Genomic DNA, 24,590 nt, shown 5'->3' on the forward strand with positions numbered 1-24,590 from the left:
TCCGGACGGCTCGCCTAGGCGTCTCAGCCAAGTGAGTGCCATGTGATCAGTCTCAATCACGAAAGCGACTCCATCGACATAGTAGTCGAACTTCCGCAGAGCGAAGATAATCGCGAGACATTCTTTTTCTGTCACGGAATAGTTTCTCTCTGCGGGAGTTAATGAGCGGCTGGCGAACGCCACCGGTCTCAGGCTACCTCCGTGCTCTTGAAGCAGGACTGCTCCTAAGCCCAGGTCACAAGCGTCCGTGTGGATCACAAATTCCCTGTTCAGGTCAGGCAGCCTTAGCTCTGTGGTTTCCGCGAGCGCGCAAGTGAGATGGCGTAGTGCCGCCTCTTGCTCGGGTCCCCAATGCCACTTCACACCTTTCCTTAACAGCGCTGTTAAGGGGGCTTGCAGAGCTGCGCAATCTGGGATAAACTGTCGATAAAAGTTCGTCAGCCCCAGAAAGCGTCTCAGTCCGCCTATGTCTGCCGGCGACGGGAACTGCAAAATAGCCCGCAGCTTGTCTTCGCACGGCAGAAGGCGTCCTTTGTCTAGCGTAAACCCCAACAGTGTTATTCGGGTCGCCGCTATCTGGGTCTTGTTCGGGTTCAGAGTGATTCCCGCAGACCTCAGCCTTTCCAGTACATCCCTGAGATGGCGTAAGTGCTCATCAAAGGTTTCCGAATACACGACAATGTCATCCAGGTAAGCAAGAGCGTGGTGCCACCTTGCATCGCCTAGGACACGGTCCATCAGACGCTGGTACGTCGCGGGCGCGCCGACCAGGCCGAACGGCATTCGGGTAAACTGGAAAAGTCCCCTGTGACAAGTGAAGGCAGTTTTCTCTCGATCACTGGGGGTCATCTCCACCTGAAAGTATCCTCTGCTAGCATCGAGCGTAGTGAAGTACTTCGCTCCACCAACATTGGACACTATCGAGGGAATGCTCGGAAGTGGGTATGCGTCCTTCCGTGTCACCTCGTTCAGGCGTCGATAGTCCACACAAAGGCGGGTTGTTCCATCCTTTTTGGGCACCAGCACCACTGGAAACCCCCAGGGGCTGTTTGATCGTTCCACAACGCCTGTATCGAGAAGCTCGTCCAGTGCGTTATCGAGCGCTTTCCTCTTAGCCAAGCTGACTGGCCGAGGATTGCACTTCCATGGAACAGCGTCGCCTGTCTCAATTTTGTGCCTAACCAGCGTAGTGCAGCCAGGCCGCTCCGTGAATACGGCGTCGTACTCGTTTAGGAGCAGAGACAAACGCGCTTTTTCCTCCCCCGACAAGCTGTCTGAGTTGTCCAGCAGCGGGTGGGGAGGCCTGCATGCCGCCGCGGCACAGAGTGCAACCGCAGGGGGGACAGGGGGTCGCGCGGGAGGGGAGGGGTTCCCTTCCGCGCTTTTCCTCTCGGCGCGGTCGACAGGCTGGTTGTTCAGCCGGGCCGAAGGCGTTTCGAGGCTCTTTTTCGGGCGATCGTTGCGTACGTCTGCGCGCGAAGCATCGGAAAGCGAATGTGCTCTCGACGCTTTTTGGGGTTGAACGAAAGGTTTCAGGGTGCCACATGCTCGCTCCCTATATCCTCCGTTGCAGACGTCAATAACAATGCCCGTCTTGGCGAGGAAGTCTCTACCAAGAATAATTGGAACCGACAGGCCGGGGAGGTGAGCGAAGCGCTGGCGCCTCACTCTTTTCTCCCACCGCACCACAAGCCGCGCGGCACCGCTCGCGTGCGCAGTGCCGCTGGCTAATCGGAACGTGAGGTTGCTCGCTCGCAGTCGGAGTCCGTTCCGACGGAGATGCTCACATACCTCGTCGCCAAACAGGGATGCGCTCGCTCCTGTGTCTAGCAATGCCATGAACTTACGTTGTGCCACTGTAAGCTCAATAAGCGGTACTGGCGTGTCGCTGGGTGGTTCCAAACGACAAGCCAGCGGGGCTAGGAGTTCGTGTGACTCACTGAGCACCGCTGTTGACGCCGCCGGCTGCGAAGCGTTGCTTACCGGCGGCTGCGTTCGTTTCCCGAAAGCGCGTGCTCTCGGTTCACGGGGCGACTGCACTCCCGGGCGTAGTGCCCTCGTTGGTTGCACCGGTAGCAGAGGGTATTCGGCCGTTGCCGGGCGGGGCAGTTGTCGCCTCGCGCCGGCTGACCGTTCCTCCCTGCCGGGCGAACCGTCGCAGATGCCCTTTGGTCTAGCGTCCTCGGGTCGGAATGTCGGTCCCGATTCTGCATACCTTGGCCACGCGCAGCGTGTGCTGACCGCATAGCATACGTGTACGGGTCGAGAGCTCGGTCTGACAGTTCCCAACCGTTTCTCAGTTGCCCGTCACTTAATGCAACCATTTCGGCTCCCCGGGAACGGTTTCGAAAAGTGTCTCCGTTCCAGGCGCATCGCGGCTCAAGTGCCTGCGACGCTGGCGGGGGTGGCCGATACGCGCGGGAGGCGAGTATGTCCGCCTGTATGCGCTTGGCTGCCGAGGCGAGTTCGTCCAAGTCCCTGAACGGTACGCCTCGTAGGTAGGCTGCGAAGGTAGGGTGCGCTTGTCGCGTAACACGCTCTACCTTCTCGCCGTTTGAAGCTGAGGGGTCTGCGAAACGATAGAGTTCGTCCATCGCCCTCACGTACTCAAGCAAGGACTCGTCCGGATGCTGAGTACGCAGCTCCAACTCGCGCCGCAGACGACGGTCGTAATCTGCGGGCAAGAACTCCTCGCGAAACCTCGCTCGGAACTCCTCCATCGTGCGAGACCGATAGCCAGTAAGGCGGAACCAGCGGGCAGCCTGATCAGTCAGTGAGATTGGCACGACACGCGCCAGAATCTCGCCATCGGAAAGCCCTGTCGCCTGCTGGTAGGTCAGCATGCGCTCAAGGTACTCGTTGGCACTGACAAGATCATGGTAGCCACCGTAGCTGGGAAGGTCCACCCTTAGCCTCGGACTCGCCGCTGGAGCGGGTGTTTGCAGGTTGTTCTGCACGATACCCGTGAGGCTCTCTATGAGGCGCAAGGCGTTGCGCAACACAGCCTCTTGGGCCTGGCCAGGTAGTTCTGGCTGAGGGCCCAGGTGGGATGAGCAAGATTGCACGTGTCGCGCCATGCTCTCCCTACCTGGCGGCATAGCGCTTGGCGAGAAGTGCCTAGCGTCGCCGCTCGTCTGAGCCGGTGTGTCGTGTGAAGCACCGCTCGGCTCAAACGATATAAGATCACAGGGGCTAGCGTCAGCCTCTGGGAACACACCTGCAGTAGTTGTTACTGCCGTGCCAAGATGTTGCTGCTGAGAAGCCGTATTGGACAACCACAGCAGGGACTGGATGTCAATCCCGCTCGCCGCCATGGCTAGTCTGTGTGTCGGCAGTCGCTCACACAGACACTCGGTTTGTCACACCTCTGGCCCCACGTTGGGCGCCAAGAATATGGGGGTCTATTCTTGTAGTAACGCTCAAAGGGCTAGAAGCAGTTGTCGCTTTCTAGCACCAGCGTGCCAGCCCTAGCAGTCAGAGCTGTGACCCCCAACCCGCGGTGCGGTGAGTCGCAACCACGGCGGGTTCGGGCCAGAGGGGACAAACACGAGTATGCTACTCGGAGGAGCGTTTATTGCTCCCGAGCAATACAATGCAGCAGCAACAATACAACCGCCGTAACGAGCGAGGATGTTCCGCTCGCGTACGGGGGTGAAAAACACAAAGGAAAGAACGCACGCAAAAATGTGGGGGAAGAAGGTTCCGCTCACCTCGCGTGGTTCCTCGCTCACGGCCCGCGGCGGTCAAGTCACACACGGTGGCCGGGCGATAAGGGCAGCGGTCTCCGTGGCAGATCTCTGATCCGTGCGTGTGCACGGCTCCCGCCAGAAGACCAGCGAGCCTCGGGAGAAACGCGTCTCCTTCCCGGGCTGTGGAGAGGAGGTCTCTCCGTTGTGAAAGGGGAAAGAGGGAAAGTCCCTGCAGCGACGTCGCGGCGGGGCGAGAAAGGAAGCGGGGGCGGCGTGAGTGCCCTCCCTCGCAAACCTTCCGAACGGCGCGCGCATAGCATCGCGTGATAATTACGCGCGGCCGTTACAATGGGGCAGGGGATTCATGTGTATCCCCACAATGTATACTCATTTACTTTTTTTGAGCTCCTGCAAAGAACGTTTTTTTTTTTTTTCGCGCGCTCAGTTTTTCTGCACTCTGTTCCGCGCAAAAGGTTCAGGTGGATTCGCCGTGATGAGATTTCACAAATTGAAGTCAAATGAGGTTGAAGTTCCGGCTCGCTACTAGCCGGCTAACATAGCGATTGTTGCCGGAAATCGCCTCAACGTAGCGACCTTATCGATGGATAGCAGCCGGCAGCGGACATTTTATGCATGGGGCCGTGAACTCCATAGGTAACTAACGAGCTTGGCGCTCTCGTTACGGAACTATATTAAGGAAGCAACGGAATAGAAGAGAGTGCGCGCCGTAGGAACAGCCGAATTTGATTTGTGCACCATCAGAGCGTCTTTCAGAAAATGAACCTTGCTCTAACTCACCTTGGGCTGTAAGGCAAGTTGACGGGCTAGTTGGTTTTGCATCTTGAAACTTGGAAAAAACCACCCAGGCGCAAATAATTTCGCAAGGACCAAAAGGCGCCTGTCCGTTGTCTCCTCGTCTCTTTTTGTCCTTGTGAAATTATTTGCGCCCAGGTGATTTTTTCCAAGTTTCAAGACACCTTGAACTAGCTCGAGAAAATTGAGGGTAATGAGCCCTGTGCCCTATATGCTGTCAGATACGGAATTTCAAACCGCCAGCGCTCTCGGATACCAAATTTGCGCCAACCGGTCGCCATTTGCGGAAATCGCGAATATTAAAGTCTCGGAAGAAAGATCAATATTTTTTAGTAGCATATTCGGTCACAGGGTGACTACGTGTGCGCAATACTTGTTTGGTCCCGGCTTGGTTTGCTGGTGAAATCCAATGCGCCTCGAATGGCTGCAGCTTATATTCGTATCCATTTTCGAGAAGTCACGTGACGCCATGTGAAGTCAGGCGTTCGAAATTCACGCATAAAATCGTTTTCAAGATTGACGCCTCCAAATTTTACGAGAGGCCCAGTGAGTGCGTGATTTCGTTCGCTTGTTTTGGAAGCAGGAACGCTTGAAATATCTAAATCTAACGATTTGTTTACACTGCTACTATTTATAACATAAATGAGCAATAACAAGCATAACAAGCATAACTGAGGCTTGTAAGCAGTGCCGAGTCACGATGAGCACCTTTGAGAACTCCCCTTTCCATTTGGGAGAGTAAAAATGTTATTTCCTCTGGATACTTATTCGGGACTGAAACCTCTGAGAGGGGCTGCAGCTGGCGTGCCCACCTGTGTTGGCTCCGGTGATGATGACCGTCTTCCCCGCCATGTCGACGTTGGACGAGCACTTGCCGATGGTCAGGACCGTGTACAGCTTGACGAGCAGCGTGAGCGCCACGGCGCCAGCCAGGATGCCCAGCACGGCCCACAGGGGAAGCAGCGCGTCGTTCTGGCCGGTCCCTGCCGCCGCCACGAGCTCGTCCATCGGACCCGCCATCGGCCTGCGCACACCGCCACCGCCCTTGAGAGCACGCAAGTGCACGCGCATGACTAGTCGACTTAGTGTGCATTCCCGGAGCGCGGGTTGCATGTCGGAGGCCAGACCGCCCGCATCTACGTAACTATGTGTTACAGGTCTTCTCCTCGCCCCTGGGTGCCCTTACTGCCGCACCCTGGGGCTGTATTCTATAATGTGCCCATTTTCCGTTGTCCATGCAGTCCTCTGTCAGTGGTCACTCAGATATATACCCGCGGCTATCAAGTGTCTGGGGCAAGCGACCTGGCCATTGGGTGATTGTCGACCGGACCTCACCATTGGCTGTATGTCACAGCCAATGACAGCCATTGCTCGGATCCGGTCACCTGCTGTTGACAGAGCGCTGCGATGCACCTCCCCATTGGCTACATATTGCATCCAGTTTCAGCCAATGGTAAGGTCTCGTCGCCAACCACCCAATGGCTGGGTCGCTTGCCCGAGACGCTTGAAAGGCGCGAGTATACACGAGTGACCGTTGACAGAGGACGAAATGGACGCGAAATAGATGACAGAAAATGAACAATTTATAGAATACGGTCTCAGGGGGCCCTTAAGGTCCCTTGAATGACCATGGTTTTGTCCTGAAATCTTGTACCGTTATCACTTGACGGTTTCTGGAAAACCGTATGCTCCCTCTGTGAACGTCTGCTTGAGGTCTAAGTGGAAGGAAGACATGTATTTTCAAAGCTGTGCATTTGTAGTGTGTTTATACTAGTCTACTAGACCCTGCTCAGTGCCGAACTATTTCCTTTGTGCTTGAGCGTGTAGTACACGCACGTATGAAGCAGAAACCAGGAGACGCAGAGCTTGAATTATTTCGCTATAATTCATTCGTGCTGCGCTCACACAGCGGTCGTTGCTTGGTTCACTGTTCTATTCGGCCCGTACAATATAGGAAGCGGAACAACAGCAGACCACACCGTCTGAACCTCGATCCCATTCTTCCGTTCCAGATAACGCAGAAGTAGAGTACTGAAGCTGCGCTGCAAAAATCTTCCCGAAGCATAGAAACCGAAATAAAACACTACATTAAGCCATCTCAAGTTCAAGTGCTACTTGCGCCGCATTTAAACTTACTAGTAATTACAGTTAAAATACGGACAATGTTTGCAGGCTCTTGAGAGTTGTGGCCGGTCAGTGGCTGCTACACGTGTGGTCTCTTACATGCCACGACCACAGATTGGAGCCAGCTTTGTTCTGGTAACTGTATCGTCCAGGCATCCCACAGTATTTGTCCATGGTTGTCACCATCATCAGCCAGGTTACGTTCACTGCAGAGCTAAGAGCTCATAAACAACAGCCCATTCCAGCTTTTTAAAAATGCCACACAACGAGTACGTATTACTGCATAATGCTAATTAGCTGGTAAATAGCCTGTGTTCAAAGTAACAAGCTGGGCGGGCAAGGGCTTTTACTCCAGCGAATTAAACTAAATGTATTGAAATGCTAAGATATATGATTTGGTGTACTGCATGGCAAATCTGATTCGACGACCCAAAGCGACATGGTCTGTGGGAGACACTGCAGTGGAGGGCTCTGGAATAACTTCGACCATCTGGGGTTTTTTAACGTGCACTGTCATTGTACAGTACAGTGGCTCTTTGCATATAGCCTCCATTGAAACGCGGCCGCCGCGGCAGCGGGATCGAACCCGCGACATAGGGCTCAGCAGTATAGAGTTCTAACACTGAGCTACTGCGGCGGAGTGAAGGAGTGAAATGAGAAATGATATTGTAATAGACACAAACAAAAAATAGTGCGTGTCATTAGTAATTAACTAAACAAAACTGTCACAACACACATACAAGCGAAATGAAAGGGAGCGTGGTAGACGTGTGTATACAATCCCAACTATAAGAAGTATGAGCCAGTACGAAGTCATATAATGCGTGATGTGCTCCTTTGCTCGTCGCTACACGTTGTAGCTTATTCTTCTCACGTCTTCGCCTATCTGCAACAAAATCAACCTCAGGGCAACTGTAGGATATCTGTTGCTTAACAGTTTAAAATCCCGAAAATAAGCCGGAGGGCGAAAATCTCAAAGCAAATATACTTTTCTGAGAAGAAGGCTTGTATGGGATCGTTTTAGAAATAGTATCTCATCCTATGAATGCCGAAATGCTACCACGACTGGCAGAATGCAGAGAAAAAGAATACCATAAAAAAAGAAATAACGAAACTTCGCCTGTCTGTCACAAGCCCTGCCTTCACACGCAGCTAACTTTATCGACGTTGTTAACGTTTAATGCATCGTGGTTGTCGCCACTTTTATTAATTGCCATCTTTCCACCCACGCAAGCTTCCGCCAAACCTTAAACATATCTGCCTGGCTAGTTAACTTCGCCGCGTAAACAAACAGTGTCCTTTCTGCGAAAGCCTCGCTCGAGGAAGGAAGCGGGAATGGGGCTGTCCAGTGACTCGCCGAGCTTAACCGGAATATCCCAGACGTTCTAGCGGCATTATGCGGCACGAAGAACGGGCTGTTTTTAAAGTGCACTACTCTGAGAGAACGACACCACTCCGGCTGCCGCATGTGTCGGATAACTAAAGGTGCGCTCGTCTTGTTCAGCGCGCATGCGCAGTACCTGCTCACGGCGCGCTATAGCGACCTTTCTCCAGCCCACAGTTCGTCGTGCATCGTCGTGGACGAAGGAGTGCGAAGCAAGACAAAGGAGAAGGAAACATACAGACGAACCCTGACTCTCAACTAGCATTTTGGTGAAGAAAAGCCCAGATTTATACAGAAGAGTCGTGCGAACGTACAAGCACACCGCCGTCTTCCGCCGTCTCAGAAGTGAAGGAGTGCTGTATACGGACGGCTTTCGATGGAGTAAACGCTTGTCCCGTACTTCACTCCTTTGCCGAAAATCACTAACCCCCCCCCCCCCCCCCCCCCCCCCCCCCCAGGGTGTAGTACACACTGTCGGTTGAAGTAAGTGGATGGGTCCTATTAAAACTAAACGTTAAAAAAAAAAATCCGGAGTCGGACATGTGGGCGAAAGCGCAAGATCAGAAGAAGATATATACACTGCACTTTGAGTTTCCGGCTTCCAGCGTACTACGTGCTCCAGTAATCCAGCAGGCCAGTAATTCCCAGACAGTTGCCGCACTTCAGTTTGCGCAGCTGAATAAGCACTGAAACAACCCGGACAAAAGCTGCACACTACAGGAAGCCTTCATTCGGCAGCAATTTCATGCGGCATGTTTAAGTATGGCGAACGGAATGTTGAAGCTTCGCTCTTCATATATCACTATCGCCCTTCTAGAGTAGCATGGCAGGCCCATAACCAGGCATACCTCTCCTTTATTCATTAAAGTCTCTTTCTCTCTTTCTAGCGCCCTATTACAGAACTGGTTGTGTTAAAAACCAAGAGTAACTTCACTAACGCTCACACCGAACATCCACAACGCAATAGCACCGCAATATGAGGTATTTAAATGAATGATTCGCTTCGAATCGAGAATATTTACGGAGATCTAACAGACATGTTTTCCTTAAGCCCAAGCATCGGTCGTTTATACGAATCATTTGTCCTCCGAAAGTCGCTGTCTTCAAACAGATGTACGAAAACGTGAATGGTATTCCCGAAGAACATATAATCTTTAGACTAAGAAATTAATCTGTAATTGTTCCGCAGCTTGCCAGCATTCCAGGACGTCAGCTACTGGCGTCATCTGTGGGCCTCCAGTGACAAACATCCACATAACTCAAAGGGAATATTTTACACGTCTAATTTTGAGAAGAAATAGATTACCGTGATATCCTGCGCGAACACGATAATTATAATGGCAGAATCTTCCTCCTAGCGGCAAGATCTTACCTATAAAATGCTTCCTGAGATCGCACCAACTATTTCCGACGGCCATAGAAAATCAGTGGGACGTTCAAATTCCCGAGGTGATTTACGCGCCTCGCGGCACGTTGTGGCAGCCGTGCGAACTAGAAGCGTTTTCTCAGACTTCCTTGGATTGGAAACTGTGGCAGTAAGGAGACAACTTCTTTTCTAACTTATGTACTCAAGTCCCTGCTCAAGGTTGCTCTTCCTGAGCGACCAATCACTAATTTAACTGCCTCCTGCCACGGTGGGCGGTTTGCTCACACGCCGCAGGGTCAGGTGACCTAGGTGACCTACCTCCCTACTAGGTTGCTCTGTCGCGTTAAAATGCTCTAAAAATCCTTACGAGCTGTGTGTGTGTCGTGGTAGTACTTTTTGACATGGTTCCACGTCTGCCCCTTATGATTATGTGTTGGAAAAAAGGGGGAAGTTTAGTGCGCTTGGCGTGAGACAGCGAGGTGGTTGTATACGGTCACATGATTAGTCAGAAAGTAGACTGAGGTTGAAAGAAACCTCGCCCGCTCCACTTACCGCGGGTAACATGATTAGTCAGTATAAATTTGTGGTTTCCTTCTTAAAGCGATAGTTGAGAGTCCAGGCTCGTCTCCCTTGCTTCTTTGTCCTTTGTCTTGCTCCGCCCTGTTTCATTCAGAGCGATGAGTGGCCGACTTGTGCAGCTTTCTATCCTATTCCATTCCGTATGCCGCGCAGACGCCGTGCGTTCGCATAGCCAGGCAGTAGCAAGACGAACGCTTTTAACAGGTATGTTTCTCGCTTTAAGAGGAAAAGCCTACTCGCGTAAATTACTTCTGAGCGAGAGGGCCTTAGCGTAGATACGGAGAAGAGGAAGTAAAAAAACAAAACAGGAAGACTGCAGAGCGGAAAGCACGAGAATAGAGTTTGACGGCGGGCCGCTTTGCGTAAGCACACTCCAGCGTTGTAATGCACTGTACACGAGGGATGTGCTTCCGCTTCGCGTGCTCCCTTCGTCAGCCTCAACTGCGTCACACTCGAACGCTTGGGGCGACTGCGAAAGGCAAACAGAAAAATGAGGAAAGAGCCTCCTTGAGACGGCGGCGCAGTGGAGTGGCTGTCACCGGCGGCGCCCCGTCTACTGATGTAGTGCGCCGTGCAGCCGCAACTTGGGCTCGCTGTCAGAATACATTGTCGCTTAACAGCCGGCTTACCGCATACAAGAGGCAGAGAGACACTACGCATGCACTCCGAACGGAAAGCTGCAGGGTTTAGCTTAAACTCTGGAGCCACTGCGAAGGAGTCTTTTGCCGGAGCTTCATGCGTGTTTTTGGGAATTTAGACAGAACACCTGACCTCACGGTAATAAAAAGATGTTCTGATTGGGAGGTTGTTACGTAAGCCTGACATTCTTTCTTAAGCTCCTCAAACAGTGTAGCCAAACTCTGCTCAGGTGCCTCACATAACGTCAGCCAAGGATTAAAGACCTGCTTAATGTTGCCGCCATGAAGCTGAAATGCGATATTTGTCACTGACATAAAGAACTACGAGTGTCTTCAGTTTACCACACAAACAATACTTATAGAACAAAAAAGGGAATTAGAGCTGCGGTATGCCGAAAGCTACAGCGGATAAATTTCAGACGATGAAAAGAAACCCCGAAAAGTGCGATTAATGAAAAAAAAATTGCTGAGGCTTCACTTGGTTAAGCCTGGAGAATGCGAAGCATCATCGTGTCGCGTAATTTGGAGGCGCACAACCACAGCGACGGCGCGAGGTGGGCCCCCGTTTCTCCACTGTCGTTACGTCATCAAGTCACATGGTGTGACGTCATGTATCACGTGATTTGGAGGCGCACAACCACAGCGACGGCGCGAGGTGGGCCCCCGTTTCTCCACTGTCGTGACGTCATCGTGTCACGTCGTGTGACGTCATGTATCACGTGATTTGGAGGCGCACAACCACAGCGACGGCGCGAGGTGGGCCCCCGTTTCTCCACTGCCGTGACGTCATCGTGTCACGTGGTGTGGCATCATCGTGTCACGTGGTTTGGAGGCGCACAACCACAGCGACGGCGCGAGGTGGGCCCCCGTTTCTCCACTGTCGTGACGTCATCGTGTCACGTGGTGTGACGTCATGTATCACGTGATTTGGAGGCGCACAACCACAGCGACGGCGCGAGGTGGGCCCCCGTTTCTCTACTGTCGTGACGTCATGTATCACGTGATTTGGAGGCGCATAACCACGGTGAAGGGCTGAAGTGGTAGCTAAAGTAGTATGCTTCGCATAATAAGTTTATCCCACCCGTCCTCATTCAACGCCCGTCAAGCTTTATATACACACTAGAGAACTGTGACAAGCTTCTTTCATATGACGCAGAAGATGGGGTAATTCGACATGGAAGATAAAAAAAAAAACTCAAGAGAAAGCGTCACGTGGCATTTTTGAAGCCAAGTATTAAAAATATATAATGGAAAGCATCATAGCAGACAGAACGTCACGCAAAACAAGATAGTGGTGTAGCTTCTATAGCCGGGTTTCGGTTCCTCGGTTGCGCATTCCGTGGGAGCATGCACGCTTGCTACAAAACACCATGAACCAAGCTGGCTCTCGGTCGGGCAACAATACGGGGCGCCTGATTCCCAACACCCAATGCGCGAAAAGGCCATCTGAGAGAGGAGGCAGCGGCGTCAGAGGAGAATGGCCTACGGAGCCTGAGCGCGAGATGCCATGCTTTCTCCCTCCTTGTATTTGTTTCTTCAACGCAGTTCTAAGTAGTCGACACGCAACTATGTACCTTGCCACTGTGTGGGCCACTCCAGATGCTGAGCAGACTGGCAAAGAGCTTATTTAGACGAAATTTTACTGTGCGTAGCGAGGTGACACTGTCCAGAAAACTCCGTTTGGAAATTTCGGAAGATTTTTTTCCCTCCTTCTGAGCAATAAAAACAAACAAACATTTTTCTTTCTTTCGGGAAATGCATCTCTAGGCATGAACAATGTCATGCACCTTTTAAGAATACCTTTTGTACCTTTTAAAAAATGCATCTTTTAAAAATAAGAATGCACGTGCGGAGCGTCGGACGCTCGCAAAGTGAAGCCTGACCTAGAGATAAATCGAAGCGAGTGCAGGAACTAACTGCAAGGCTAGTCACAATTTTGTAACTAGATGCTTACAGACAGCAAATAATCGCTGACGGACCCGCCGCGATGGCTCAATGACTACAGCGCTCGGCTGCTAAATACGAGGACTCCGATTCAATCCTTGCCACGACGGCCGCGTTTCGAAGGAGGCAAAGCGCGATCAGCGCAGCGGTACCCCCCAGTGGGCACTGCAACTCCCTTGGACGTCCTGTGGACGTTTAGGACGTCCATGGGATGTCCAAGAGAATACCAGTGCCCATTGTGCCGAGCGCGCGCTCTTCCGTCGGTGTCGCGCACACATCGCCAACTCCAGGGAGGATGTCTGGGAGCCCCTGGCTACCCCATACGTGACCCCGGAGGAGAAGACGCTTTGCGTGTATAGCAGCGGCAGCGAGTGACGCCGCTCACGAGCCGAATCCAACCTTCACGCTTTGCCTGTTCACAGTACGCGGAAGGCGCGGCCCTTTATCGTCATGCATTATGTAAACACCACGGCTCCGCCTAGGCAGTCGCGAGCACAGATTCACTTTCGTTGCGGACACGGGAAGAGCTACACCGCCTGCGACGCGTGCGCGGCAGAAGGAGCAGAGAGACGAGAAGAACCGGCATCCGCGCCAGCCGGCACGATCTCCTGCGCCTCTCGCACAAAGATGGCGAGAGATAAAGGCGCCTCTCGCGGTGCTCAGCTTCCGACAGGACACGAGATGGTTATCCGACATAACTAAACGGTTACGGCGAAGCCCTGCGACCGCGTTTCCTTTCTCTAGTTAGCGCCCCGATTCGTGTCTTAATGCTGTGAAGGCTGTGGCGCCGAGGGCGAGGATCACACGTAGCAGCCTGGTTAGCGCTGAACGGAGTGAGCGCGATATAGTTCGAAACCCGATAACCCGATAACTTGTTGCGCAACTGTTATCGACTGTCATTACAATAAAGGAGATAATGCTCATTCGTATTCACCCAAGCGCAGCCATACGGCTACAAAGGAAAGCTGTACAGCGTTCATGGAAACCTCGTGGTTCAAGAAGTCTACTTTTTTTTGTTCAACTAAGAAATTTCTGAGAAAGCTTTAGAGCTTTCCTTTGATGCCATATGGCTGTTCTTAGCTGGAAACTAATGAGAATTGCCTCACTCCAAATCTGCTCTACACTGGGGTATTCCCCTTAACATATTGGAGTAGATATATTTTTTTAACCAGCCGATCAGTCTATTTATTTTCTCTAAACAGAGAAGGAGACAGGATTAAAAGCTCACAAGCTTAACATAGGCTCTGTCCTCCTTTTCAACGGCGCAAAAAAATTAATTTTTTTAACCGAACAGTAACTACAGAACAAGAAAATAGGAGCACCAGGTCATGAATGCTAGTTACCACATCACAAAAGAAAGCCGCAACAAGCTCTGAGATAGAAAAGAAACACCTAATTTCTAAAATGAGTGCAATGTTATTATGTTAACTTAGAAAAAATGTTTATGACGCCATTGGAATGGATAAAAGTATCAAATATTTCTTGACATCATTATCTTTTTAATCTAAGTTCGCTGCGCAGCCCACGTATCGATGAACTAACTGTGGCTGATCAAACTCCCCTCCTGTGCCCATCCCACGAACTAACTGTGGTGCGCAGATGCCGTGTCATTCTCTTTCATCACTTTTGAGTACACCTGCCGATCGCGGCCTTGCCTTGTTGCTTCCTGTTGTAACGCTACAATTTTTTTTACCGTTCGTTACATAATGTACGCAGTGCATTGCACATATCTACCCCACTTTTCTGCCTGTAATATAACGCCTGCATTTGTGGCTTCTGTATGCTCTCTCTCAATGTTTCCTGGTTCTTGTAACAAATTTGTGATTTTTAATGCAGTTTATTATTTTTAATAATTTATTATTATTATAGTGTTTGTGAAATTATTAATGTATTTTTGCTCTGTATTATTCCGCCGGCGCGATCTTGGGCCTTTGTTTGGACATGGGGCGCAAAAGCGAGCCAAGCTCTTTAAGCTTTATCTTCCGGCGTCCTCGGCATTTTTGTAGCCGAAAGAGATAAAGATTGATTCACTTATAAGGTAAAAAAGGCCCAGTGTGACAGATAAATTGTTCAGTGTAATGTGCTTTAGATGTCGGCACGGAACAAATTTTTTTTTGCGTCTAATATGCGGGATATAGGTCTTCGTTTTGAGATGACCAATATAATATTCACCACTCTGGGAAGAAGATTGAAAATCCAATTAAGGTCTTTGGTTGTATAAAGCATAAAGAGGTAGGATTCCATACTTCGAAAAAAGTTCGCGTGCAGAGAAACATTAAGGCAGAATAGAAAGGAATCGTTCCTTTGAAAAAGTTGTAACTTAGACAAATTTGTTATTCGCATAGTGCCTCAAACTCTACATCAATATTTTAAGAGAGGTGGTGCTAACGAGTTTCCTTTTTGGAAAGTACAGAACCATTTTTTTCTGTCTGGAATTAATCTTCATATAATTCGCACTCACCCAAATATTCAAAGCATCCAGTGTTGCTTTCCAGCGTTGCTTTCCAGTGTTGCTTTTTGCTCGATATTACATTTAAATGTCTACTAAGCACAACACCGCAGTGTCATCGGCGTATGATACAAATTTATCTCTACACAATGTGCAATATAAATTAAATAAGTCAGAGATAAAACCAACCCCGAAATCCCCAAATGCAACCCGCGGGTACTCCTGAATTGATTATTTGGATTGAGGCAATAAATTTTTAAAATGTACGTAATGCAGATTTTAGATATTTCTTTTAGATTTTAAAATCATGGCAGTAGTACGCGACAGGACTCGAAAGAATGGTTTCTAACCAATTCCGCAAAGCAGCAGCCGCAGTCCTACCTTTCAGTGGTGCCGCCTCTCCTTCCGAGACACCGGCAACTCGTGTCGATGTGTTCACAAGGTACGAACGGTGCACTCAGCGGTTTGAGACCCTAAGCGGCTCTGTTGCTTAGCACGCACAGCGAAGAACCTCCGCAACGAGTTGGCTCGATAAACGACCGCTGCCGATGCACACCCGCAGCCGCCTCCCGTTGGTGCACATGGAACAACCTCTCTGCCGCACGAATCGGAGCACGAGAAAGCTCTTTCCAGACGCTGGACCTGTCGCGGGCTGAATGGGCGCACCAGCGAAGACCGACACGCGAGAAGGAAAAGTGAGCACTGGCGGAGGAGGGGGGAGGGGGTAAGGGGGAGAGGCTCCTCAGCGGACATAGCCTGCGCGGCGTTTCGATGGCGCGACTGCTTTTGTCCGGGCTTATGCTTCCTATTTCTTTTCCGCACAAAGACAGAGCCGGACCGGCCACGCCTGCGTTCCGGAGGGGAGGCCCCCTTTCTTTTTCCGGGGTTGTCGCCTGGCCTCTCCACCGCGGCTTCTGCTCTCAGCCGCGCGCCACTCACGCGGAGGATGTGGGGGGTCGGTAGCAAGCGCCGGCGCGCCGTCCGACGAGATCGGCAGAGGCACTCTCCGAATGCCGACAGCCTCTCCCCCACCTGCGAGGGCAGTCCTCTCTGGGCGAGGAATCGACCCCAAAATGCGAACGCACGGCCCCTCGGGAAGGTCGCCTTCGGGGACGCTGCTGCAGCGCCTCTAGCTTCGCAGAACACAATTCGCGTGTCGGGGCTTCCCCGAGCACTCGAAGTACAACGCACGAGGAATTGCGCGAGGGTTGTACGCATCGAACGAAAAAAAAAAAAAAAAAGCTCCACACGTTGGTTACCACACACCAATATTAAGTGTCCCCTGTTAGCGGTGGTGAAAGTGATATTGTTTGTTAATTCATAATTTATCGTTCCTGGTAGAGCGTGCGTGACTTCGCAATAATGTCACTCGTGACGTCACTGGGTTCAGAACACTCAGCGTGAGGAGTTACAGTGGCGTCATGCGCGATGCCACTACAACCAACCACCTTGGCGCGGTTACGCCGCTGCCATAGATTTTGTACACGGTGATCCACCAACAGCTGTCGCTGCAAATGAGCGACTGCTGCGGCATTGGCCCTCGTCATCCTGTTGAAACGAGTCACGCAGTCACGCGAGTAGGTGCGTACTTCTCACTTGGAAAACACTGCGCGAAACACAAGACGCCGAACGAAAACGACGACAGCGCCGTTGTACGGATGTCTGTCAGTTCGCGGTAACCTCCAGGGGATGTTTCAATCTGTTTGGTAGGGCGGAGGAGTACAGTGACAATCAGCATTATGCTCTTAAGAGCTGTAAGGGCCGGTTGATGCAATAAACAAGAGACCCCCCTTTCTTACAGTGAAAGCTTTTGTTACACGGACCTCTCCCCGTAGGATTCACATACACCGTTGTCGCGCGGTCGCGTGTACAGTGCAGCCCACGTGACCAGCGCCAGGCATGTGGCCGTGCAACCGTTGTGATCGCTGTTGTAGCCCAAGTCGCCACAAAGGCTGTAGGAGAGTTTGCTGTATGTCTTAGGCATTAGCACAAGACAGCCAGCAGCACGGCAGCAGCTTTCCCCGAGTTTCGTAGAGCGTAAACACTAAGCAGTTCCCCCCCCCCCCCCCACCCCTTTCTTTGTGTTTTCTTGGCCAATAAATTCGTTTACGACAGCAGGAGTGATAACGGTCGGACGTAACACACTATTGACATTACCAGTCGTGACTCGTTTGTACCAACCCTGCTAATACAGACCACTCGAATCATCATCTGTTTTTCTGGAGGCCAAACTTTCTCAATACATTTATGCCTCGTTAACTGTCCAGAGAATAGACAGGGTGAAAGCGCATTGAGTCCACGAGGCCCATGTACTTTTATCCCGTTAATATGGAGAACGACGAAAACAACACCTCGCCTACCTCAACGAAAACTCTCTGTCGGAAACGGAAGGAAAACATGGAACAGTGGCCGACACAGAAACACAGGAGGCGGTACCCTAGAGGGACTGAAAAAAACAACAGTGGCATCTACGTGGAGCCGAGGATGTGAGAAAGGCGTACTCCTCCTAACTGCACCTTCTTCTCGCTGTTTCCGGTCGCGAGCTCCGTGGTTTCACTGAAATTCTGAGCTACCGCCTCCCATCCCAACTTCTTCAACCACCTGTTGACGAATCTGCACCCCAAGGTGCAGATACGAAGAATCCGCCACGTCCCCAGCGGAGGCGAGTCGCCGTAACGAAAACACGAGCTTAACATTTTTTCTCTGTAACGTTTTGTTCTTTGCGATTAGTTAATTAAATCGGATGTTCAAGCTGAACCGGATGTTTTCTCGAGTTCGGGGCTCCAGCCGATGGCAGTGCGAAAATGCAGGTGCCTTATAGTGACTGAGGTATAGGTCGGTGGGCCGTTCAGCACCTTACACTCCGATGGTGTTTTTAGCACTAGGTGTATTTTCCAATTTCGGGCATACCTAAGTACATACGTCCCTGAAGCCTGCTTCGTGGCAGGCGGCCCACGTATACTCACTGGGTTGTGGGCAACCTGCCAGCTGTGAACAGGCCTTCACCTGGATGAAAGCTTTCAGGCCTCTACTCAGGCCTTCGCCCAAATGCCTTTAGGGTTTACCACTTCATGGTAGATTTCTTCCGGCTAAATGCCTTTAGGTCGGAGGCCTTTAGGTCAAAGTCCTTGATGGTAAAGAACTTTAGGTCAAGTGTTTTTAGCAGGTAAGGTCAAGTGCCCAACGCAAGCAGAGCTACTGCACGATATTCCGCGCTAAGCAATGCTAAATCGTCTGCTATATTTGCTTTTTTTTTTAGTGCGGGACCCTCACTAACCGATTTCGCCATTGTCTGTCTCGCGAAATGGGTTGGATCTGCCTGTTTGACGGCACGGGTTGCTCGGAAAGGGCAATCTGGGTCGCACAAGCTCTACGGCAGCAGCTGCCGTCGCAGGGCAGTTTCGCATCGCTTAACAGCAGCGCCACTGCACCAGGAGCGGTATGAGGACTGCCGCGATCTACGAATGTAAAGTAGATAATGACCAATTTCGCACATTTGGGCATTAACCAATTAGCACTATCGTGTCATACCTTTACGGTGGACCTTAAATGTGAAGGCCACCTACTCACCGATTTCGGCGATGTTTGTGTGAAGCATGCTTAACCGTGAAAGCCGAGCTTCGAAATGAAACCAAAACCGAAGTGCTAGCGCAAGTATTTCACATTTGGCCTAAGCACGCTGAATCGTCCAACATATTTCATTCCTTCACTTCTATCGTAACGGCTTGTCACGCAACTCCTTTCCCCGGAGTGGGTCATTTAGGCTTCTTTTCTAACAAATGCGGTATCTGCAAGAACGATGGTTAGTCCACAAGGAACGCCCAGACCTTGTGAAGGCCGCTTCTTTTCTCCAAGCTGCACCGACACGCAGGTCCCGCAGAGTTCGACAGCCCAGTCGCGTGACGTCCTACCATTCAGCCTTGCATTGCGTGACGGGGGCCAAACGTCCGAAAGGCGAACGGCGGTGGGGCAGCGTGACCTGAGCAGTGCGCACGGTCCCGATTGCGCGTATGTCTCTGTTCTGTCGCCGCTGTCTCTCTTTGTGTGTTTGTATTGTAACTGCGCTTAAAAGGCTTCGTGGAAAGCACGTGATGCTAGCGGGTAAGGAACCTCGTGGGCGGCGGCGTGTTATTGGTTCGTCCAATTTTGAAGAAATTCTTAAGATTGCCTCTAAGAAGCTCGTTTCCTATTTGTTCTAGAGAACGTCCGCACAATGCTCTGTAAACTCAATTAAAGAGACTATGAACGAGTTTTGAAGATTGCTGGGGAAAATTTTCAGTGCGTAGAGCAAATGTTTTTGAGCATTCACACCAAGTATGGATCCCGGGAACGAAGACGGCTGGGGTGATGGGCTAGCTGGCGTTTGTGACAGGCAGAGTAGTGCAAGGGCCACTTCTGCTTACTGTTGTACGCTTTTTGACCTCTTATAGTTCAATAAATTGTACATAATGTTAGATGACTCAATCTAGTCTGTTCCTGCAACGTGCCGCCGGACCACGGAGCCATCGGAAACCTTATTAGGGCATCGAAATCTACGACACCACAAAGACCATCTACCATGATTGTTTCAGAATTAACTTACGGCCTTATTTTGTTTTGTGGCTTCGTGCTTTAAAGTGCACATGTGTCTCGTCTTTCCTTTCGCTGCATTGTATGAACTGATTCAATGTAAGAGCTCTTTGCGTCTTCTGCTCGCTGAAAGGACTTTCAGTAGGGGCTTTGAACTTCTCAGAGACGCCTAAGAATATTAGGACTTTCGCGTATTACACGTGTGTACTGAATTCTGTGCACCGTTGTAATCATTGTCTGAAATCTATATACGAAATCTATTGTATTTTCGTCGCTACAGAGAACTAATTGCGAGAGTGAACACCACTTGGCGTGTGCATTGCTCTCGGATAGGCATGAACAGCGCCTTCCTTCATAGTGTCAGGTGGCTGAGGTGGCAGCACGACACACACGCTCATGTCAGACTAAATATTGGCGTGACTCTTGAACTTTTTATTGGGGCTAACTTGTGCCCTGCAAGTAGAAACAACTCGTCGGTGGCAATAGCAGCAAGCATGCTCTGCGTCCATCGAAGATCATGATTCCCCGTCGCTCTCAGCCACGCTCAATTTAAAGCTGCAAGCCACTTTCGAGATAAGGTGCGGAAAGCGTTCACGGCAATCTCGAACGTAGTAGAACCAGATGCGGCCGGTTAAAGTCTTTCCAGAGAAATCTGGTCGCCTCTCGCGTCACAAAATAATAATAATAATAATAATGATAAGTTCCCTATGCCGGCGGCTTCGATCATCAAAAAACAATCTTCTCTGCAAGATTTAAGCATTTTTACAGGCTCATTATGTCACGAGATATGGAGCAGCCGCTACGATAGCAGGCGGCAACATCTGTTCAAATCACATCTAAACACGAAGATGAAGGACAAAGGCCAAATTATGCACAACAGTCGCGCGCGTCCTGAGACTGAAATGGGCAGTCTAGAATCTTGACGCGATCGCCTCGGCGTTGGGTCTTTCAGTTATGGGCGTGACGCCAGGGTCGCGCGAGTAACGTCAGCTCTTCGTGGGCTCGGTGTCGCTCAAACTGCCATCTGACCACGCTGGATTAGCTTAGCATCGAGAATTGCTATCCTAAAACAAAGAAAATGAAAAAGCTCACTGGGCGGTTGCCACTGTGTAACGTGAGAACCAGCAACGTGAAAAGCAGCTTATTCATTATTCCTTGTCTTCACTGGTAGACTGCGCGTGACGTCACTGTAATGTCAGTTGTGACGTCACTGTGATATCAGTTAAGCGTGGCCCTTTGTAGTGACGTCTTGCGGGACTCCACCGCATACCGATCACTCAGCGTGCAGCGGTCTTAAGCCAATGCCGCCGAACAGAAAGACGTGCCCTCAACAGCTGTCGGTTAACAAAAGTAAAATCAAAGAATGAGAAAGCTTATGAAACCGAATAGCTGTCTCGTCGAAAACAGAAAACAAGCCTCGGCCATGGAAAGACGGCGGCTCTACTAGTGCGTCAAACTGACGCGCGTAATGGTACCGCTGATGGTTGCGCTAATGTCGCACGTAGTACTGGGTGTGCAGTTTTAGAGGACGCGTTGCTCGTTGAGTTGATGCACTTGGATTTGAACGATAAAGGCGCATTCGCCGTTTATACAATGGCACGAGACACAGAGCGGGAATGCGACAAAAAAAAGAAAGAAAGGGTGATATCATAGCCGACCGGCAACGCAGACGAAATTATGGCGCCGTTCCCGTCGACTGACCTCCACTACAAAGGGGACCTTCACCCCCTTGGAGCGACCAGTGGACTCGTCCTGTCCGCCCTGTGATTGTCCAAACAGGGCGCACCCTACTGAAGCGTTCCATATTACAAATCCCATACTATACATATGTATTCTGTATAATGCATATGGAGATCCTACAGAGCATACAGAGTAACGCATATGGAATGGTGGAAATCCATACGGACTCCGTGTGACGTCAAGCGCACCAAGTGGAAATAATGTGGAAACTATAGGGAAGAGATATGAAGACCACTTGGAAAAGATACATGTGACAGACGAATGACATATTTTTCCATATCTAATGCACTCCGTATTCTCATTATTCCATACGAGTCGGTCCTATGGCATGCTTCAATATCTTAGGGCATGGTTCTACGGCACGCTTGATCCCTTGTGGATCAAATAGCACAAGACATGATGCCTAAATGGGTGGCCGAGGAACGTTACATTCAGTCAGAGAACCAGTGAAGAAGGAAAAGAAAAAAATTGCGAGGACACTTTGGCAACTAAAGTGTTGAGAGGCGCAAGCCGAGGACACTGAAGTCGCTTTGGAACGTTAAACCCAATAAATCAAACTATGCCGTGACGACTTCCGGTATATGTCACGTCACACCTTTCCCGTGGATATATCGATACCCAAATTAAATTATACATCTTTCGGGGATCTTAAGTGTTAATTACGCTTAATTACACATTTTTCCATCTAATTTGACACAAATCCGACGTTTTTCCGACCATTCTGTGACAATTTTCACTATGCCGTGACAACTTCCGGTGGATGTGACGTCACACCGTTCGCGTGACTATATCGACGTCCACGCTATTTTGATACAATTTCAACTGTTTTGCCTATAATTAATTAAGTAATTAACGTACAGTCATCAAACGTGGCTTCTAGGTTCATTTTTGCCTCCTGTATCTGAAGCAACCATTGGTTTTCTTCTACCTTTTTTAGTTCCCGAGTTAAACACGTGTGACACGCTTTGTTAACGGACGACAGTGTGAGCCATTAAAGGCTTTCGCCTTAAAAATCCGGGGAAAAAGACACGCGTCCCTGCCACGCGCGGCGGCACAGAGCGGGGCGCAGCGCCGCGATCAGCAAGCGCGCCTTCACGCTCCATCGAGCGGAGAAGCGTGCTGGCCATTGTCAGGACCCTGTCGACCGGCGAGACGGCGACCTTCTGCCGCAGCGGGCGGCGCCTTCGCGTGTGCACCGCGCAAGGCCTACGCGACCCGCTCCTTCCGAGCAGGGTGTATTCCTTCCTCGGTGCTCTCTACAAACACTGCGCACAGTCACATCTCGCACTGCGCGCCGCGGCGTAGACATCACTGCATGCAGCTTAGTGCTGGGTCCAAGGCTTCTCTCACGTTGATCTTTTTCCCTCTCCTTGATGAGCCAAGCTATCAACATGGACTGCGAATCCCTCCACTGTTAGGCGAGCCGCTGACAAGGAAACCCCGAGGATTTGGCTATGCTATCGGTGTTGAGGACAGGCAGCGGGTGTCCACGCGCGTTTCCTTGGAAAGACAATTATAGCTGCATTGTTTGTGCCCAGAACCGTCCTTCGATGAGTCCTTTCGAAACGGGGGACAGCAGGTCTGTCGCAATCTTCGCTCCGTGGTTTGTCTCATTCCTGTAGAAGGTTTCGTGCATTTTCTGCCCTTCTAATACGTTGTTTGGTCGCGAACGGATGCAGGCTAATGGCTGTGACTGTTGATGAATACGTTGCGCGACTTCATAATGTACTTACAGCGGACGTGGAAACAAGAACACGACGACAGGTGGGCACTCATCCCGTTCCTGCGTTCATGTCACCACTGTGTTCTCGAACTGTGAAAGGGCTTTTCTAATAAAACGCGAGTTCGAAAAGTTCCGAGGCGCCTCTAGGAAAAAGATAACTTTTTTTTTCTTACTCTCGAACAGGCGAAGACACGCTGGGATTAAGTTGGAATGATGTGGCGCAGTATGCAGCGCGCCTAGTTATAGCCTTGCAGAGTGTACGATACCGGAACATGCGCACTGTGTGCGTAATTGCTTTGTACAGTTAGCCTTCATTATCCCGCTTCTGCACCGCTTTATTTATATCCCCACGGCTGCAAAACTTTATAAACTTTGTTTCTTTCACGTTCTTTGTTCAAAGCCTCAACTAAGCTGCTTTGTCATTTTGTTCGTCAAGCCAGAAGCGACCAGATTTACCTGGAATGATTTTTGCCACTCGCAAGATTTCTGCGATGTCTGACATAGTCGTAGGTGTCTCAGGGCATCACTGCAGTCATGGCGAAGCCAGAAAGGCAGAATGAACTTTATTTAATAGCAAAGATGAAAGCCTTCCCGGGAGGGCTTCTTAGTTCTTTTAAAAGCCCTCTGGCCATCCCTGCCAGCATAGGCCGGTCAATCAGCATAAGCTGTTCACGGGCTAGTGTGACCAGGAGGGCTGTCTCCCAGGAGGTTGGAGTAGCTGAGTGAATGGGCGAAACACAGATCGGATATGGGTATCCCAAGATGTAGTGATAGTGTGTGGGGTGCTAGCTACGCAGGTAGTGCAGTACGAACAAAAGAGGGTGGTGTGGAACAAGTGAGCAAACTGAGTGGATGGGAATGAGCTGGCTTGAAGTTGTCGCCAATGTATGCTTCATAAGTAGTCTAGTATGAAGTGTGGTGGAGGGCACCTTATTCACGTCCGGCTGTCTGACTCTGAGAGAAGAAAAAAGAGAATGTCAGCGAAAAACTCTGCTGTCGCACCACAGCTAACACTCAAGTATTCGCGTTAGATACTCCTAAACTACCTGTGATCTCGTTTCCGTCTTGATACGAATTATGATACGGTACCTGATAACTTGTCTATCTTCCCTGACCTATGGCCTGCTCTCTTCGTGTGTCTTGACGTTACACCGACTTTTTTTCCCCCACAGCTCGCTGAGTTTTCCACAATTCAATTTCAATCCCAATCGTTAGCCTCCATGTTTCTGCTCCACAGGCGGGCCCTGACAGTACATGAGCATTATATACTTTGTTATTGGGGTAATACTGGTAAGCAGCGAATCATAACCTGAGAGTGGCTGCCGAATGCACTGCACACCATCCTTATTCTTGCTATTTCATTTTCGTGGTCGGGACCTGCAGTCACTACCTGCCGCAGATAGAAGTATTCTCTTATGCCTTTCGGCACTACCTTACTGTCTATCGTGAACCGTTGTTCTCTTGCCATACTGTCGAGCATCAGTTTTATAAAGTAAAGTTCAACAGCTGGAGAATCTGGGGACAGCTATGTGTAATCCGCAGTCCAGCCGCTGTAGCTACGACAGCGAACAA

The 24,590-nt window shown here is 50.5% G+C and overlaps 3 protein-coding genes across 7 annotated transcripts in view; 1 reads left to right on the plus strand and 2 right to left on the minus strand.

Moving 5' to 3' along the window:
* LOC149341147 (retinol dehydrogenase 14-like) overlaps positions 1–24,590 on the plus strand; it is a 243,055-nt gene that overhangs the window by 145,092 nt on the left and 73,373 nt on the right. The window lies entirely within an intron of this gene.
* Positions 1–24,590, minus strand: part of LOC149341148 (retinol dehydrogenase 11-like) — a 49,894-nt gene that overhangs the window by 17,395 nt on the left and 7,909 nt on the right. For 2 of the 4 annotated variants that reach the window (XM_089543026.1, XM_089543029.1), the window contains exons 1-2: positions 15,368–15,810; positions 5,315–5,526 (exon numbers count right to left, since the gene is read on the minus strand). In XM_089543026.1, the coding sequence (XP_089399152.1) occupies positions 5,315–5,522 (208 nt within the window). In that variant the 5' untranslated portion in view covers positions 5,523–5,526; positions 15,368–15,810. Of the gene's footprint in view, positions 1–5,314; positions 5,527–15,367; positions 15,811–24,590 lie in introns of those variants that run through there. The other 2 variants (XM_089543028.1, XM_089543027.1) reach the window with 1 other exon arrangement.
* Positions 1,854–4,073, minus strand: LOC149341149 (uncharacterized). Its single transcript, XM_089543025.1, has one exon. It carries the CDS (start codon positions 3,312–3,314, stop codon positions 1,980–1,982), a length of 1,335 nt encoding a protein of 444 aa, XP_089399151.1. The 5' UTR covers positions 3,315–4,073; the 3' UTR covers positions 1,854–1,979.

Source organism: Amblyomma mixtum, chromosome 5, assembly GCF_055824585.1.
Source record: "Amblyomma mixtum isolate Tamu chromosome 5, ASM5582458v1, whole genome shotgun sequence".
In the NCBI taxonomy this organism is placed as follows: Eukaryota; Metazoa; Arthropoda; class Arachnida; order Ixodida; family Ixodidae; genus Amblyomma; species Amblyomma mixtum.

Excerpts from the sequence above, each read along its gene's own strand:
- LOC149341149 (XM_089543025.1), bottom strand. The coding sequence starts at position 3,314 with ATGGCGGCGAGCGGGATTGACATCCAGTCCCTGCTGTGGTTGTCCAAT.